Source organism: Nanorana parkeri, unplaced genomic scaffold (genome assembly GCF_000935625.1).
Source record: "Nanorana parkeri isolate BGI_ZX_2015 unplaced genomic scaffold, ASM93562v1 scaffold1632, whole genome shotgun sequence".
Lineage (NCBI taxonomy): Eukaryota > Metazoa > Chordata > Amphibia > Anura > Dicroglossidae > Nanorana > Nanorana parkeri.
Genome location: NW_017307900.1, coordinates 214995 through 230945, shown reverse-complemented (window position 1 = coordinate 230945; position 15951 = coordinate 214995). Strand labels below are relative to the sequence as shown.

Genomic DNA, 15951 nt, shown 5'->3' with positions numbered 1-15951 from the left:
GCAGTGTGCACCCGCATAGACACTGTGGGACGTCAAAGGAGAGAAGGACAGAGGAGTCTGAGCTGGATCAGAGACCCGCACCAGCGCTGGAGGGACAGCTGAAAAGGACAGTAAAGAAGAAGATGAACGGATTAAGAAACATCATTTAAGGTAAGTCCTTACATTAGCATTGTGGGGGGGGGGGACACTTTTGACTTTAATGTCACTTTAAGGCTGATAATAGCAGACTAAAAGCAGATAATAGCCATATGAGCCTGAATTAACAGTCATTGTTTATGTGCATAATGTGCAATTGGCTGTCAAAAGTCATAATTTAGCCTATAAAGTGATTTAAACAAATCACATAGCAGAAGTGTTTAATTAAAATCCCTTACCTTCATTGTAAACATCTAACTGGATTAATGTAAATGTTAACATAAGTATTAAGACATAATCCCCACATTTAAGTTGACTAGATATCCATCATAAAGCAGCAGAACAAGATAAAACATGTAAATCTGCCCTATCATGGTAAGGTTGTTTTAAGCAGAAACTAAACTATGTATAACAGGGGCCCATGCCTGAATCATTACAGATTCCTCTGATTCTTTAGCTTTCATTGTAAAGGTAACACAATATTCTGACATATACTATTCTAATATAAGAACTAACACTTCAGCATACTAAATGCTCTCATAGCAATCTGATAGAGGTGCCTGAGCTGTATAGAGCTGTATGAGCATTCGTACATTCGTCAGATGCTTTTGTTGCAGGACTAAGTCAGCCAGGCTGTACTGCTGATGGATGTTACAGCAATCATATGACAAGCTATAGTTGTCTATAGTTGTAGTTACGCTCCTGGTCTTAAAGAAAACCTATCCATAAAACAATAAGCAGGAGAGTTTAGATCTTCTGTAAAAACCTGTTCACTCTCCTAACAAAACAGCAACTAGCTTCCATGTTGAAAGGGTCTGTGACTCCATTTCCCACCTCTTCAGTTTACTTTGGTTCCTGAGGTTGCCCATCATAGTGTAAAGCCCAAGAGTTTTGGATGGGTTTCTGAGGTACAGAAGATGCATATTGACATGCATGTACCTGGAGGAGCAACGTAAAGGCACCCATATGGCTGCCCAGTCAAATTCCGGTCCAATCATAGGCAGCCTAGTCTTTAAAAGACCAAAGGTATACAATTAAGTTGTTTGGTACACCTGCTAAACTTTTATATTGGGCAATGTACAAAGACGTTGCATGCTTAGGCAAATGTGCCCACCATGCAACTGGATTTTCCATCACATCCTAACAATGTCCAAGCAGATAACAGTAAATCAGGAAAGTGATATGCTTTCTATAAAGCATTGATTAGCTTCACATTAGGTCTAAGGGGACCTGACTTGGTCAAACAATGGGCCATTAATAGGTACCCTAAAGTAGAACCAAGCCCTGTGTTAAAAAAAAGGCTGAGGGCAAAGGGCTAGCCACCAGTATTGTCTGTGGTCACCCAGCAGCTGATCTATCCTCATTACAGACTACCATACCTTGTTCGGCCCTGTGTCTCTGTATGGAGATGGGCATCTTGGTGGTAGCAGGGTTTTTCTTCTTCATGTCAGAGTGTCCAGCAGAAGAACAGTGAGCAGTACAGTAGTGACATCCCTAAATCTCACTCCTAATCTCCAAAGACTAGCAGTCAGAGGCAGCAGCACCTTAACTTTCACACTGCAGATATACAACTATGAGGCTGTAGGCGCAGGAGTGCCTAGGCATACTCACATAGCATAAAGTGCATTGCTGCTTTTCAGGGGAAATTAGGACAAAAAGGTATATTTTTCAGAGTACTGCTTAGGCACAATTACCATTTCTAGATGTTCCTTGCAACATAGCAGATCTTCACTTTTGGGTTCAGGTCCACTTTAAATAGACTATAGTATTTTCTTAGCCTCCAATTTTCAGTATTTCGGCCTTTAAAAAAGCATGACTTTAATGTACTAAGGCTAGGTTCACACCTGGGCGTACTATAGGCACGTTTTTTCTGCTCATTTTTCAGCTCGTTTTTTAGCACGTTTTTTTGTTCAGTGAAACGCGCATTCGAAGCTCGTTTTTATACCTCCATGGCAGTATCATTTTTTTTTTCTTTATTTTCTCTATCTTTTTTTCAGATTTTTTTAACTTTCAGACTTCCCGCTGATCTCCCCCCCCTGCGACGTGGACACTCGCAAGGGACGGAAACCCGGAAGATGGCAGCGGCCGGAGGACACAGTGGGGAACGCGGACAATGTAAGACCTACACTGTATTCCTGAGTGTAGCTCGGGGTTACCGCTTTGTTAACCCCCAGCCACACTCGCGAATAACAATGGATACGCGCTGAAATATGCCCCAAAGAAGCTCCTGTACTTGTTTGGGCGTAGGGTGTTTTTCAGCGCGTTTCCACGGGCTGAAATACGCCCAGGTGGGAACCATGCCCATAGGAAATTATGGTATTTCACTTGCTGAGCGTTTTTCAGCGCTTCGATCAGCTAGGAAAAACGCCCAGGTGAGAACCCAGCCTAAGGCCTGGTTCACACCTGTACGTTTTGGAGCGCGTTCAACACTCTACGAACGCTCTACAAAACGCTCAAACATGAAAATCCCATTGTTTTCTATGGGTATGGTTCACACCTTGCCGTATTTCAGCCCATCTGAACGCGCTCCAAAACGGCCTACGCCTGAAAAGGTACATGAGCTTCTTTGCAGCGTTTTTGTCTCGCGTTTCCATTGAGATACAGCCAAGTAGCCCTCGGAAACGCGCGTTTGTCGTGCGTTTTTTGTGTCACGAAACGCGTGACAAACGTGCATATTCGATACGCCTAGGTGTGAACAGAGCCTAAAGAATGTGCTAACTGTATGTCTATGGATTACACTACTGTAGTGTGGTTAGTTTAGCTGATCAATAGCAATATAAGATGTTTACATTTATCTTGACAGCCTGATGGTGTCAGCGACAATTTAAATGAGCATTTACCTTTTGTTTTATACTGTATGTGAAATGTTTTAGGCGTCCTTGAATTAAAAAGCTGTCCTTCAATATGCAATAAGTTAAACTGTGTTATCAGCAACCGTTTCACTCTCCTGCTTAAGAATCCATTACACATGTGCAAAGTACATAGCAAAAGATATCAAATCAAGACACACAATATATGAACTGGAAGGAATTTTATTAGCGATGTTTCACAATTACACACACACATATAAAATCCCTCCCCACAAAAGTCAAAAGACTTCCACCAACTAACACAGGCCAGACGTTAGAGTGGACATGCGTTTCCAGTGCTGCCTCTTGCACAAGATGCAGGTTTAAACTTTTAGTAAAAAGCATCAGTGACTTTTTCATTTGAACAGGCTTTATGATGTCTTAAAGGGTGAATAATAGCACCATGTATCTCTACTCTTATATACAATCATGGCAATTCTCTCTGCAAAAGTAAACTGCAAAATGTCTCCCACCCCCAGAAATACTGTAGAAATTGACTTGTTTTGGGGTGTTGCTATCAGCTCCATTGTCATCATTGACCAAAATGACTTGCAGAGGTTCTTTGAGACTATTTCATAAGGGCCCCAAACACTTGTAGGACAGACCACGCTTCATCTTACAACCACCAGCCAGTTGTAACAAAGGCCACTGGTGACACACTTAAGGAGAGCACAGGTTTATGGGCAGTAAGAAGGAGCAAAGAAGAAGGTTGCAAAGAGAAAGGTGCTGCTGACAACCCCAGCAACCAACCATATCCCCAAACATTAAAACTAAAAGGAGAAAGAACAGATGCAGATTCTTAGCACAATAAAAAGGCTTTCACAGAAGTTAAAAGACTTAACAGCACCCCAGTATATAAATACTGTGCCTCTGTACTGGGGGTATGGATAGCTTTGAGGATGTCATTAAAAAGGGAATCAAGGGCTTTTTAGTATCTCATGCTGCTCTTGCTGGAAGATGAAGTTGTCATGGCGTAGGAAATGCCACTGGATGATCCGCCACCACTGCCGAACTTCAGGGAGCTACCACCGTACCCAGATCCACCTCCAAAGCTAGATCCACCATAACCACCACCAGATGAGGAGCTAGAGTTCACAACAGCTGTTAAGACAAGAAAATATATTAGGTTATAATGTTAATACTGTCAGTCATCTAAGTAAGTAAGTAACAAGACGCCTAATATTACATCTGCCTTTATGTAAAAGAGCTGCTTTGTGTATCATTGAGAAGCATTACACTACATATAGGTTTACACTCATTTTCAACATTGGTTCTAAATATCTTGTTGTAGTCAAATAAATATACTTACACATACTGACAGCTCCAACACCTTCACCAGCCAGCCTGAAAATGAACAAGAGAAAAAGCAGTGAATAGAGGAACAATAATAAGGCCTTTGTGACTATGCTTGAGTGCAATCTCATTTGCAATGACATACTATAAAGTTGTACTGTTATTAAGAGCAATCATAACTTACAGTGTCTGCCCTAAAACAATCTATCCCTTCTATAAATATGTGATCGAGTTTAAGAACTGACTATCTTCCCAGGTTTACCTGCTCTCCTCTCCTTCCAGCAGTTTCCTGTAGGTGGCAATCTCAATATCCAGAGCTAGTTTGACATTCATCAGTTCCTGGTATTCTCTCAGTTGGCGAGCCATGTCCTGCTTGGCCTTCTGTAGAGCAGCTTGTAGTTCTTCAAGCTTGCCGCTGGCATCCTTCAGTGCCAGTTCACCACGTCCCTCAGCCTCTGCAATCTGTGCCTCCAGCTTAGCACGCTGAAAATAGCATAGAAAGTAACAAGATGTTTATTAGCATTGCATTCTGTTCCCTGTTTTCTAACAGCAGCTCTATGTTTTTGGTTTTTCAACCGGCATTCTAAAAGTCACCCTATCAGATCTCAAAGGAAATGAGTGAAAAGGGTGATAAGCTGACAAAAGCACACAGCAAACAGGTGGATACAACAGCCAGGCTGCGCTCATTGTGCCGGCAGATAGAAAATGTTATCACTTGAATTATTTAAAAGCAGCAGGTGATTCATGCATCCACACCCTGCCCTCAAACTACATTTTTACAAAGAGATCTAAACGGTAACTAATCCTAGTGCATGTCGGCTGCTTGCTTTCTGTGGCTTCTAGGCAACATTAAATCTCCTGTAATTGCACCTGCTATAAAGTATAATAATAAATGAAGGAGCAGCACAAGTGCATTGCATTATTAAAGCATATTAATGCTATGACAACACAATGGCTACAGTGTAAGTGAAAAGAATGGCATTTTCATTTGCAAGAGGTGCTTAGTACAAAAACTGTTATAGAGATACTAAACATGCAAGACTTTGACAGCCATAGACAATGAGTGGCATTGATCTTTAAACCAAGACTGTGCTTTGTCATTCAACATGTCATTTAACTGCTTTAATCCCCCCATCCCCAGCAGCATATACTTAGTTTTACTTCACTCCTCCGTCACACTACTTAGTGACGGGAGTCTTTACCCTGTACTTCCAGGTATGGAGAGCATGTGACTAGCTGCATGTGACAGCAATGAGCCAATCAGCATTCTCATGCGGAGAGTCCATAGTCCTATGCAAGTTATGAGTACAGTAGATTGTAGCTTTCCTTTTACTCACAGCAGATCAACAAAATGATAAAGGAGGGAAAGGAAGAATATGTGTCTGTCGAAGTCCTAATTTATGTAAACCTGAACAATGTCAATTAATATTTTACATTAATACATTAGTACACTTGCTGTAATGCTTCATGTGTTATGTCCTGCATGGCATCTCTTTTTACAAAGGGCATACAAAATCATCAGTAGCAGCCAAGGTAAAACGCAGAGAAAAGCTGCTGATATTACAATATGTCGTAGACATGCAATCAGCCAATCAGATTTATTAGCGTATATGTTGCTTTTTATGCTGCTTTTTGATGGTTTACTTTTTAGAATCATCGGTTTAGTAAGATTTATTTTTCACCTACTTTGATATTATAAGAATTTGATGCTAAATAATTACCTGTGCTTTCACGTTCTCAATCTCTGCCTGCAACCTCTGGATGGCGCGGTTCAACTCGGAAATCTCAGTCTTGGTGTTGCGCAGATCATCACCATGACGACCAGCGGTGGCCTGGAGCTCCTGGTACTGTTGGTGTACAGTAAGGGCACATTTAGCAATCATTGTAACATATGTACTTGTAAGCACAATGCTTTTAAATAAATTCCAAACTTACTTTGTACTGGTATGTACTCTCAGCCTCAGCACGGCTCTTAGCAGCAATGTCTTCATACTGAGCCTTGACTTCAGCGATGATACTGTTCAAATCCAAAGCTCTGTTGTTGTCCATGGACAGAACGACAGAGGTGTCTGAGATCTGAGCCTGCAGCTCACGTAATTCCTTTAGAGAAACACAAGTATTTGCATTAGGTTTGTTTGCAGGCAACCTGCTCATATTAATTCAAATATTTATCTGCCTGTGAGAGATGTCGCTGAAGAATGTTTTTGGCATAGGAGTGATACTTATAACAGAGATCTTCAGATGCTGCACGTCTACAAATACCAGTATGGTTGTTGCCTACGGCTGCCATATAAACTGTGGCTAATATCATAAAAGTATTACTCCGTAAATATCCTTAAATGCTTTTCTGCTGAGAAAATTTGCATTTATATGCACATGTAATGCTTATGAAAAGGGAGTAATTATATTTGTAATAGTAGCTGATAACACAATGATGTTTTCTATAGAGTGTTAAACACTGTATAAAAAAAATAAAAATAAACCATAACTAGTACTTACAGCTTCATACAGAGCCCTCAGGAAGTTGATTTCATCAGTCAGAGCATCCACCTTGGCTTCCAATTCTACCTTGTTCATGTAAGCACCATCCACATCCTGCACAGAACAGAAGATAGGAGACCAATCAAAACATGCCATAATGGTTTATTATTCAGTCCAGTGGAAGTTCTTGTAATGCCTTTCAGCTTAAAGGGATCTTTCTATAAATTGTATTCTGAATGCAGGCAACTCAATCTCAAAACACAGAAGGAAATACGTGTTGTGAATAACATTTGAAGGTCTACGGCTCCTTGACACATGAAGGGTACGTTCACACCAGATCAGATGCAGTGGGTTCCGGTCCGATTCTGGCCAGAACGCACTGCATCGCATTGCGGCCAGCTCACTTTTTTGGGGGGCAGGAAGGGGCGTGGCAGGCCATTGAAGTGAATGGCACAATAGCCACGCCCTCCGTCCGTAATGCGATCGGCCGCACGGGATCACAAGGCACAGCGTGCATGCGGTCCAGTCCGGTGCGATCAAAATACCGGACCGGACCACAGGTACAATGTGCCTTGCAATCCCGTGCGGGCGATTGCATTGCGGCCGGAGGGCGTGGCTACGGTGCCATTCACTTCAATGGCCCGCCACGCCCCCTCCTGCCCCACAAAAAAAGTGAGCCGGCCGCGATGCAGTGCGTTCCGAACAGAATCGGACTGGAATGCACTGCATCTAGTGTGAATGTACCCTAAAACTAGGGTATGTGGGTATTCAAGTGGGCCATGAGGGTCTGTATAAGAAAGATCTGATACTTCTGAGCAGAATCATTAATTCCTACATACATTTTTATAATTGGGATTATTTTTAAGGCTAATTAAAATGGGAAAAGTGCAGTAACTCAATGTAACCAACTGGCAATCATCTTTCATTGTTTGTCTTCTCTAAATTAATGAAAAAGGTAAAATAATTGGCTGTTATGGGTTATTGATTGCACTGCAGTGCCAATAAAAGAATAAGATTTTACTTATTAGTTATGCCATAAAGTGAGCTAGACTTGCTGTTTATGATCCCCACGTCTACTAAAATGCTCAGGCTCATCAAACTCATCATGCTGTGGGCAGAATGTATTATGCCAGATTAACCTTTGCCTTCCACAGCGGCTGAGAGTCTTTGATGCAGTGTTTATGACTTAGATATATTACTGTAATACAAGCTGCACCAAGGCTACACAGGTAAAAGAACGTACCTTCTTCAGCACGACAAATTCATTCTCAGCTGCAGTGCGCCTGTTGATTTCATCCTCATACCTGCAGGAAGGAAAGGAGAGACAGGGATTGTAAGTATTCTTGGCACCAGGGCTCCTCAGTACAAAATAAAACCTAACTGTACTCCTTTCTGTTCAGTGTGTTATTTGATCTTCTCAGGACACCAAACAGCCGGATCTAGATTTTCATGCTTTGTTTAATTGGTTACTCTATCCCAAGACTTGTGGCATTTCAGAAGAAGTCAAAACTAGCAGACCTTGCTGTAATTTCCCTGTAACTGCCTCTAATTTTATACTCTCAATTTAAACTGGGCTGAAGAAATGCTTCAAGGCCAGCACTCTGCGAGAAGAGCCAAGCCTTGTCTTCTATCTACTGAAAGGTCAGTCTGCTACCCTTTGATACTATAAATTCCAGAATGGCATGCTAAGACTAGTTGTGCCTCCATTCTTAAGCTGCCCATACACTGGTTGAATTTTGTCTGAGTCCTGCTGTTAGCGTGGATGGTGGAATCTACAGTTTAGATGGGGGAATCTACAAACTCATAGTGTATGGCCATCCTTAGAAGGTGACTTGATGCTAACACTTGTTGTGGGAATACAGAGATGCAGTGAGTTCTTATTTCAGACACTTTGCTAAACAAAGACTATTATAGTTAAAAGCAAACCCCTGATGGGCACATTTTTTAAACCTGAAAGCAACATTTTTTTTAAATAGGGCTGTCACACATAGCAACACATCAGGTTTGGCTTTCATTCAACAACCTGCCGTGAGAAAATGTGCCATGGAATCTGGATGACGGGGGAAAAAGGCTCCACTTTTCCTTCCTGGTGCTTTTTTTATTTTTATTTAGCCTCGGTAACTTTCACCAGACAGGAAAAGGTTAGCCTTTGTCCTGTTTTTTTATGTATCAAGGGAGCTTTTATTATAAACTTTGGCAGGAGACTGTGTTTGTACGAGAAGTTTCCAACAATGGGCTGAACTGTTAAAATGAATCGGTACTCAAGCTGGCTGTAAATGTGAAATAACAGGTATAAAAAGTCCTATGCACAAATAGAATATAAACTGTGTTTTTACTAGCTTTTAACTAGGTACTGTGTGCATCCACACACTGATGATTGCAAAAAGTAGATTTTTCCCCGTGTGTGTGGTCTTTTCCTCTGTGGGTAATGAAATAGTGGAAAGATAAAAGCAGCCAGCAATGATTGAACTGATACTTCTGTGTTGATGCCAAACCCTTTTTATTCACTAGCGCTGGACATCTAGATTTCACCTGATATAGATTACCTGCTATTGACTTTCCTGTAAGGGACACACCCTGGGTTTATCTACATTGTTTGCTTTAGTTCCTGTTGGCCTCTGCTTGGCCAACACAGGATTTTGCAAACCCTCCCCTCTCTTTCCAGCTTTCTTTGGTACAGCAAGGGTGTGGCGCTTACCCATACAGAAGCCTTTATAATAATATATCATTAGGGTAATGCAGGTGCTTTCTAGCTCCAAAACGCTATGTACAGTTACAGATTATTCTACAGTTATCAGTAGAAGGCTCAGTTGGGATTTACTGTGGCATTAATTCTAGAGTTGCATTTACCATCTGATTACTTACTTGTTCTTGAAATCCTCAACCAGATCCTGCATGTTCCTGAATTCTCCGTCCAGTCTGCCCTTGTCGTTGATCAGGGTGTCCAGCTGCCTCCTCAGGTTGGCAATGTAAGCCTCGAACATGGGGGCGATGTTGCTGGCCTTGGAAGACTTCTGGTTCTGCAGAAGATCCCATTTTGTCTCCAGAACTTTGTTCTGCTGTTCCAGGAATCTCACCTTTTAAAAACAGCAAGGAAAGGAAATGTAAAGACGGTCTGGACAGTGCAGAGCTTTAACTATTCCCCTGCATTGTAAGAATGAGTCTAATGCATGCATTCTGAATTCATTTTACTGTATATGGGATGGGAGCATATACCACTACTAAGTACAAAGAATGACTGGAGGGCATAACGTTTCAAACTATGCACAATTATTTCATTACATCTGCTGTTTAAAATGTGACAACTGTACTTTTGCAACAGAAATACTGCACCAGTATTTTTGCATAGAATTTACAAAATGCAAGCAAGAATGACAAAATTTATCACCACAGAGCCCGACACTAAGATCCACCTTACAAATACTGGTATACTAATTATTGTTATAAATTTTTGTTCTTACCTTGTCAATGAAAGAAGCAAACTTGTTGTTCAGGGTCTTGATCTGTTCCCTCTCCTCCTTCCTAACAACCTGGATGTTGGGGTCAATCTCCAGATTGAGGGGTGCCAGCAGGCTTTGGTTGATGGTGACTTCGTGGATTCCAGGTCCAGTTCCTTGGCCACCTCCATAGCCACCTCCAAAGCCACCGCCAAATCCAGAGCCACCTCCAATGCCATAAAGGGAACCACCACCAACACCGGACCTGCCACTGGACACGCCATAGGAAACGCTCTTTCTCACTGAACCCACATTAGACAAGCTGGAGCTGCTCCAGTTCGCTGGTCTTCCCAAGCCTGCACCGCTGGAGGTGCGTGTCTGGCTGATTCTGACGGAGCTAACGCCTCCCTGGGGAATAGCGGAGCGAGTGCTGAAGCCCTTTTGGTAAGACATTGTGCCAAGTGGAGATGATGAGAGGAGAAGAAGAAGCTGGTGCTGCTGGTCTGTCTGAGTGATCCAGTGCTTCAGAAACTGCAGCTTCTCCTTTATATTGGAGCTGAAACTAGGGAAGGGAAGGGGGCAGGGGCAGAAGGATCAGTTTACGGTATGTCACAGCTAGGTGTGGCTGGCTGCCATCCGTTCTCTGTTACCTGCAGCTATGTCCACACCTTCTGCACGGTCCCTCCTACTGACCACTCCAGCATTCCCAGTCTGGACACACACAGTGACTACTTTACATCTACTGTACAAGTCTGCAAATACACTTCATCATGCAGCTCACTATTCTACTCCTGTAAAGTGCAGTCTTATATTTTAGTCCCTACGCACCATATGCACCTGCACAATTGTCTGAAAGTTTTCCCTAAGGCAATGAGGGAGTTAAAGCAACGGAGCTTGGCACAGCACAGAGCTTATATGCACGGTGACTCATATTTACCGATAAGGATGAAGAATTTACAACTCAGCAATTCAAAATGCTAAAGATTTTCAGTTACAATTCAAAGTTCATTCACAGTTTTATTTCATGCACAATGTTTTATTTTTAATAATCATAAGAAATGAAGATAAGTAAGCACTGTAATTCATATACTTTTTCCATAAACTAGTGCATTTTTATATTCTGCACACTGCAATGAACAAGGCAAAATGCACAGACTTTCTTCTGTAGAAGTGCATGTTATGTGCACTTATTCCATAAACAGCAAGCAAAGCCCAACGTGCACAATGCAGGACCGCGTGACTTCCAAGCAGAATTCAACTAGGGACAGTCGATGCATTTAACCTTTTGCTATGGATACTGCACTTTGCACTCTTTTACAGTATTCAAGAGCTGTAGAAAAACTGAAAATCTGAATTTATCATCATACTTAGATGGTGCATGGCAGCCACTATTATCAATGATCGCTCATTCATTGAAATGCATTTACGGAGTGCTTTTCAGGACAGGTTTAATGGGAAAAAGATTATTTATCATACTAAAATAAGTGACTACCCCAAATCCCCACTCATGCTAACTTAAAGCCAATCCTTGCAAATTCAAGGCTTGTGACCCGGGTTTGTGAGAATTGACTGAATTCAGAGATAAGTCTGGTATGTCTGTCAATACTGATGGAAATGATCAACAATCACCATGCAGTGTGTGGATGAATTGCTTAAAGGTAAGTGGTAGTAGTGGTGCTTCTAAAAATCCCTAGCTGTCATGGAATCCATTGGCTTCAGCAGTTGACTTGCAGCTTAGAAACAGCTTCTAAAGCTGCCCATACACCTTACGAATATCGTACGATAATCGTATGCGATCGCGTTTTTGTCCGATATTCGTAAGGTTGATGGGCAGTGCGCAGACGCAAAAACTGTACAATCGTATGACTTTTGACTAACCAGCAGGTTAGAAAACTTCGGTCGATCGTACAATTTTCGCAAGGTTGGTGGCGTTTCCGTACGTCAAAATTTGTACGATCTGCACTGCACATGCTCAGACGAAAATACTCGTGGTCCATTACCGCAATTCGTCCAGGTGCTTTCTTTTAACTACCGCTGATCCAACCTAGCGATAATCGGGGCAGGATGGGGGCTCAATTAACTGACGAAAAGTGTCGTGCGATGACCGCAAGGTGTATGGGCAGCTTTACTCTGACATTGCTCAGAGACAGATCAGTGTCTCAAAGTATTGAATATAGTGACAGCCAGGCAGTAAGCATTTTGACAAAGATTTTGGCAATGGTAGCCTTTGTATTCTGATTCTCAGATTTGATTGAAAGAAGAACTCTGGGTTCATAAAAAAGCTTACCCTTGCAGTAGGGCTTCCCCTGCACCGCAAAGTGCTTGCTTTGGTCTAGGGGCTGGAGTAAAGCAGAATTACTTACCTGATCCCAGCTTCCTCCAGGCTGCTAGACCGGTCCCCAAAGCCTTATCTCCCCCGAGCACCAGCAGTCTAAGGACCACTGACATCATCACGTCTAATGCAGGTCCATTTACCTGCATTAGATGTGGGGGCGCTGAGGGACATTCCACAGCCAGAATGTAGGGGGAGAGAGGCGAGCGCTAACCACTGGGATCAGGTGAGTAAATCAGATTTGTTTGAGACCCCTAGACAAAATGAGCACTTAACCCTTGCAGTGCGGAAGTAGCAGCACTGCAAGGGTAGTTTTTTTTTTATTTGCCCGGACTTCTTTAAAGTAGATAAGTCATTAGGGCTAGTTCACACCAGAACTGTGTGCCTCTTCGCAGCTGCAGTGCGATGCATTTTGCTGCAACTTTAAAGCGATTTTTGGGGGGCTTAAAATGGGATTTCAGGTGCGTTACAGTGAGTTTGAATGCGTTTGCATGCATTTTTGATGCGTTCCGTTGCGATTCAGTATTTTTTCTGACTGCATTGTAACGGACTGCCCTGGTGTGAATAGAGCACCAAAAATCCCATAGGAAAGCATTGTGATGTATTTTGGCTGCAGCAACCAAACTGAACAGACTGCATTACAACTGGATCTGGTGTGAACTAACCCTTGAGGGACGGTTCACACCACAAAGTCCGCATTCCAGTGCGTGCGGCCTCTGGAACGCACTGGAACACAAGGCGGCCGTCTCCCTGCGTTCAGGGGTGGAAGAGGGCGTGTCGGTGCATTGTAGTCAATGGCACCGCAGCCACGCCCCCCACCCGCAGTGCGATTGCGCGCACCCGGATTGCAGGCACATTAGTGCTTGCGTTCCGGTCCAGTGCGATCTGCAAAAAGAGTGCGTGCAGTATTTTTCACACCAGTCTCAGTGCGTTCTAGCCCGATTCTGGTCAGAATGCTCTGGCTCGCTTCCTGGTCAGCTTACTATGTTTTGAGGCGGGAGGGAGCGTGGGTGTGCATTCAGCTCAATGGCACCGCAGCCACGCCCTCCGGCCACAATGCAATCAGTCGCACAGGAACGTGTGGCACATCAGTGCCTGCGTTCTGGTCCGGTGCAGTCAGAAAAAATAGTGCATGTCAGTTGCAATTGTTTGTATCTCTCTTTGGGAAAATGCTTGTTGCCTTGCTGTCATGCTGATGCCACGGCTTCAACTTTTATCCCAAGACAAGAGACAGAACAAGTACCGTATAGAGACAAGAGTTTTGACATAATTTGGACACTTTTGTACTCCTTGTTTGTTCTGGGAACTGAATCCAGAAATTAAAACCTACATGATTGTCTCCGGACAGGTGCACTTTAAAAGAAACAATGTACAACGTTCTAAAGTTTCTTCGCATGCATGGTTAACAATGTTTTATTAGTTCTAATCTGGGAGGCAAACTAGTGTCATGGCTGGAATGTGGAAGTCAGTGACCAGAGGGGTGTGTTCCTATTGTGTGGTATGAACAGCATGTTGCTGTTGGAAAGGCAGCGATCAGAAAACGTTTATGCTTCATGTTATTTTATACAGCTTTCTATTTACCATCTATCTGTTCAGAGGTATCTATACAAAGTGTGTGGTCAGCACTATTTATATTAGCTTACAGGGAGCATATCATCCTTGCCGTTATTTATCTGCAGGGCAACATAAACAGTATAGGGTACAGTACAATAGAAATGAGAACATAAGGTACAATTTTGTTTACTGGTGCAAGACTGTTTCAAGCTTTATTTCCAATAACCTTTATTTCTATAGGTAAGCAGGGCTGGTGCAGCCGCCTAGGGTGCACTTATGCCTAGGGTGCAGCCTTGACCACTCACCCCCCCCATTAGACATCCATTCTACAAGAGGCATATTGATAACCTATTGTACAAATTAATTTAAAAATACTTTATTACTCACCCCCCCATGGTGCCCCCCCCCCTATTTCAAATTGCAAAAGCTAATGGCAGGCTGGCTATTGAACCCACCCACTGAGCAGAGGAGCGGAACTGAGAGACAACTTTCTCTCTCAGGTCCGCTCCTCTGCTCAGTATGAGTTGTTTCAATAGCCAGTCTGCTATTGGCTATTTCTAATTAAAAAAGCCAATAGCAGTCTGGCTATTGCTCCCAGCTGCTTACATTCACCTGTTGCTTGTGGAAGCTAGCCGGCAGGAGAATGGAGCCGTGAGGGAGGGGGTTTGCAAGTAGCCGGTCTTGCCTCGGGTGCAAAATAGTCTAATACCGGCCCTGTAGGTAAGAGAGCATTTATTGCAAGTGAGCAGCAAAAAGTAAATCATCCTGCATCCTGGAAAATCTCTATTGCAAGCAACAATGAAGAGATTGTGATAATAGTTTATATAATAGTCTTCTCCCTGTGCTGTGGTTTAGTTAAAGCGGTTCATTGTTCATGTAAAAACACTTTCACAGAGGTGTATGTGGACAGAAAAAGAAGTGTTTCTGTGATAAAGGCTCTTTGAATGTTTAGGAAAGTATAAAGTACATTCGTGTGTAGCTTGATCTATAGATCTCGGTACCATCTAGTGCAAGCAGCGGACTATTCTAAGGGCACCGGGTCTGCTCATACCTAAAAGATGAGATCATCCCTGAAATCTAGCTGCCTGAAAACCATGTGATGAAAAATCATCTAGTTCATGAGGAATGCATCCTTCTCTTGGCATTCATTTTGAAAAATAGCAAATGTTGGTCCTGCCAATTAGATTACAAATCTGACCATTTATGGCCAATGCAAAATCAACTTTTGTTACCAAGATCTGCCATTCTGTGAGCTCATAGACACACTTCTGTTCTAAATTTCCCATGCTGGCCAGGTCTGTCCTTAGTTAGGGGCCACTTAGATAAGCCAACTAAGTAACTAAGTGCCATAGCATTAAAGTGACATTAAAGTAGACAGCAGCATCAGGCTCCGTTTACTTGGGTAGAATGCAGTACACAAGGTGGTGTCTTCACTGAGGGGTTTATTTATTCGCTGGGCGAATGGGAAAATTCCTAAGCTCCTCAACTCCATCTAGTGGCAGAAATGCCATATAAACTGCATTCTCCCAACGTATGGCTGGTGGCATATCCTTTGGGCTCCAGTAGCGTATGGCCTGGCCCCAAAACATTGGCTATATCATGTCTGACATTTCACTTCAATAAATAAGTACAAGGATTAATGCTAATATTGGAGTGCTGGGGATCTTCATCTTCTGCAGGTTTGATACACACTGCGCCATCCATGACTATCACTGCAAGCACCTTGGTTGTTCAGGCCCAATCACTGCAAGGAGTTCAGGGGACACATCCATATACTACAGGGAATAGACACCAAACACCCCATTTAATGTCTACGTGTAAAAGGACCCTAATGTGCACCCATCAGCATGGTCAAGTGGCAGGGTGATTC

General features: G+C 42.8%; 1 protein-coding gene across 1 annotated transcript; it reads right to left on the bottom strand.

The window, feature by feature from the left end:
* Positions 1-3354: 3354 nt before the first annotated feature.
* Positions 3355-10900, bottom strand: LOC108799102 (keratin, type II cytoskeletal-like). The gene is made up of 9 exons (XM_018570926.1): positions 10220-10900; positions 9624-9835; positions 8002-8062; positions 6777-6872; positions 6213-6377; positions 5999-6124; positions 4540-4760; positions 4294-4328; positions 3355-4085 (listed from the first exon to the last, which is right to left on the bottom strand). The coding sequence occupies exons 1-9, from the start codon at positions 10646-10648 to the stop codon at positions 3913-3915; spliced, it is 1518 nt and encodes a 505-aa protein (XP_018426428.1). The 5' UTR covers positions 10649-10900; the 3' UTR covers positions 3355-3912.
* Between the last annotated feature and the right edge of the window lie 5051 nt (positions 10901-15951).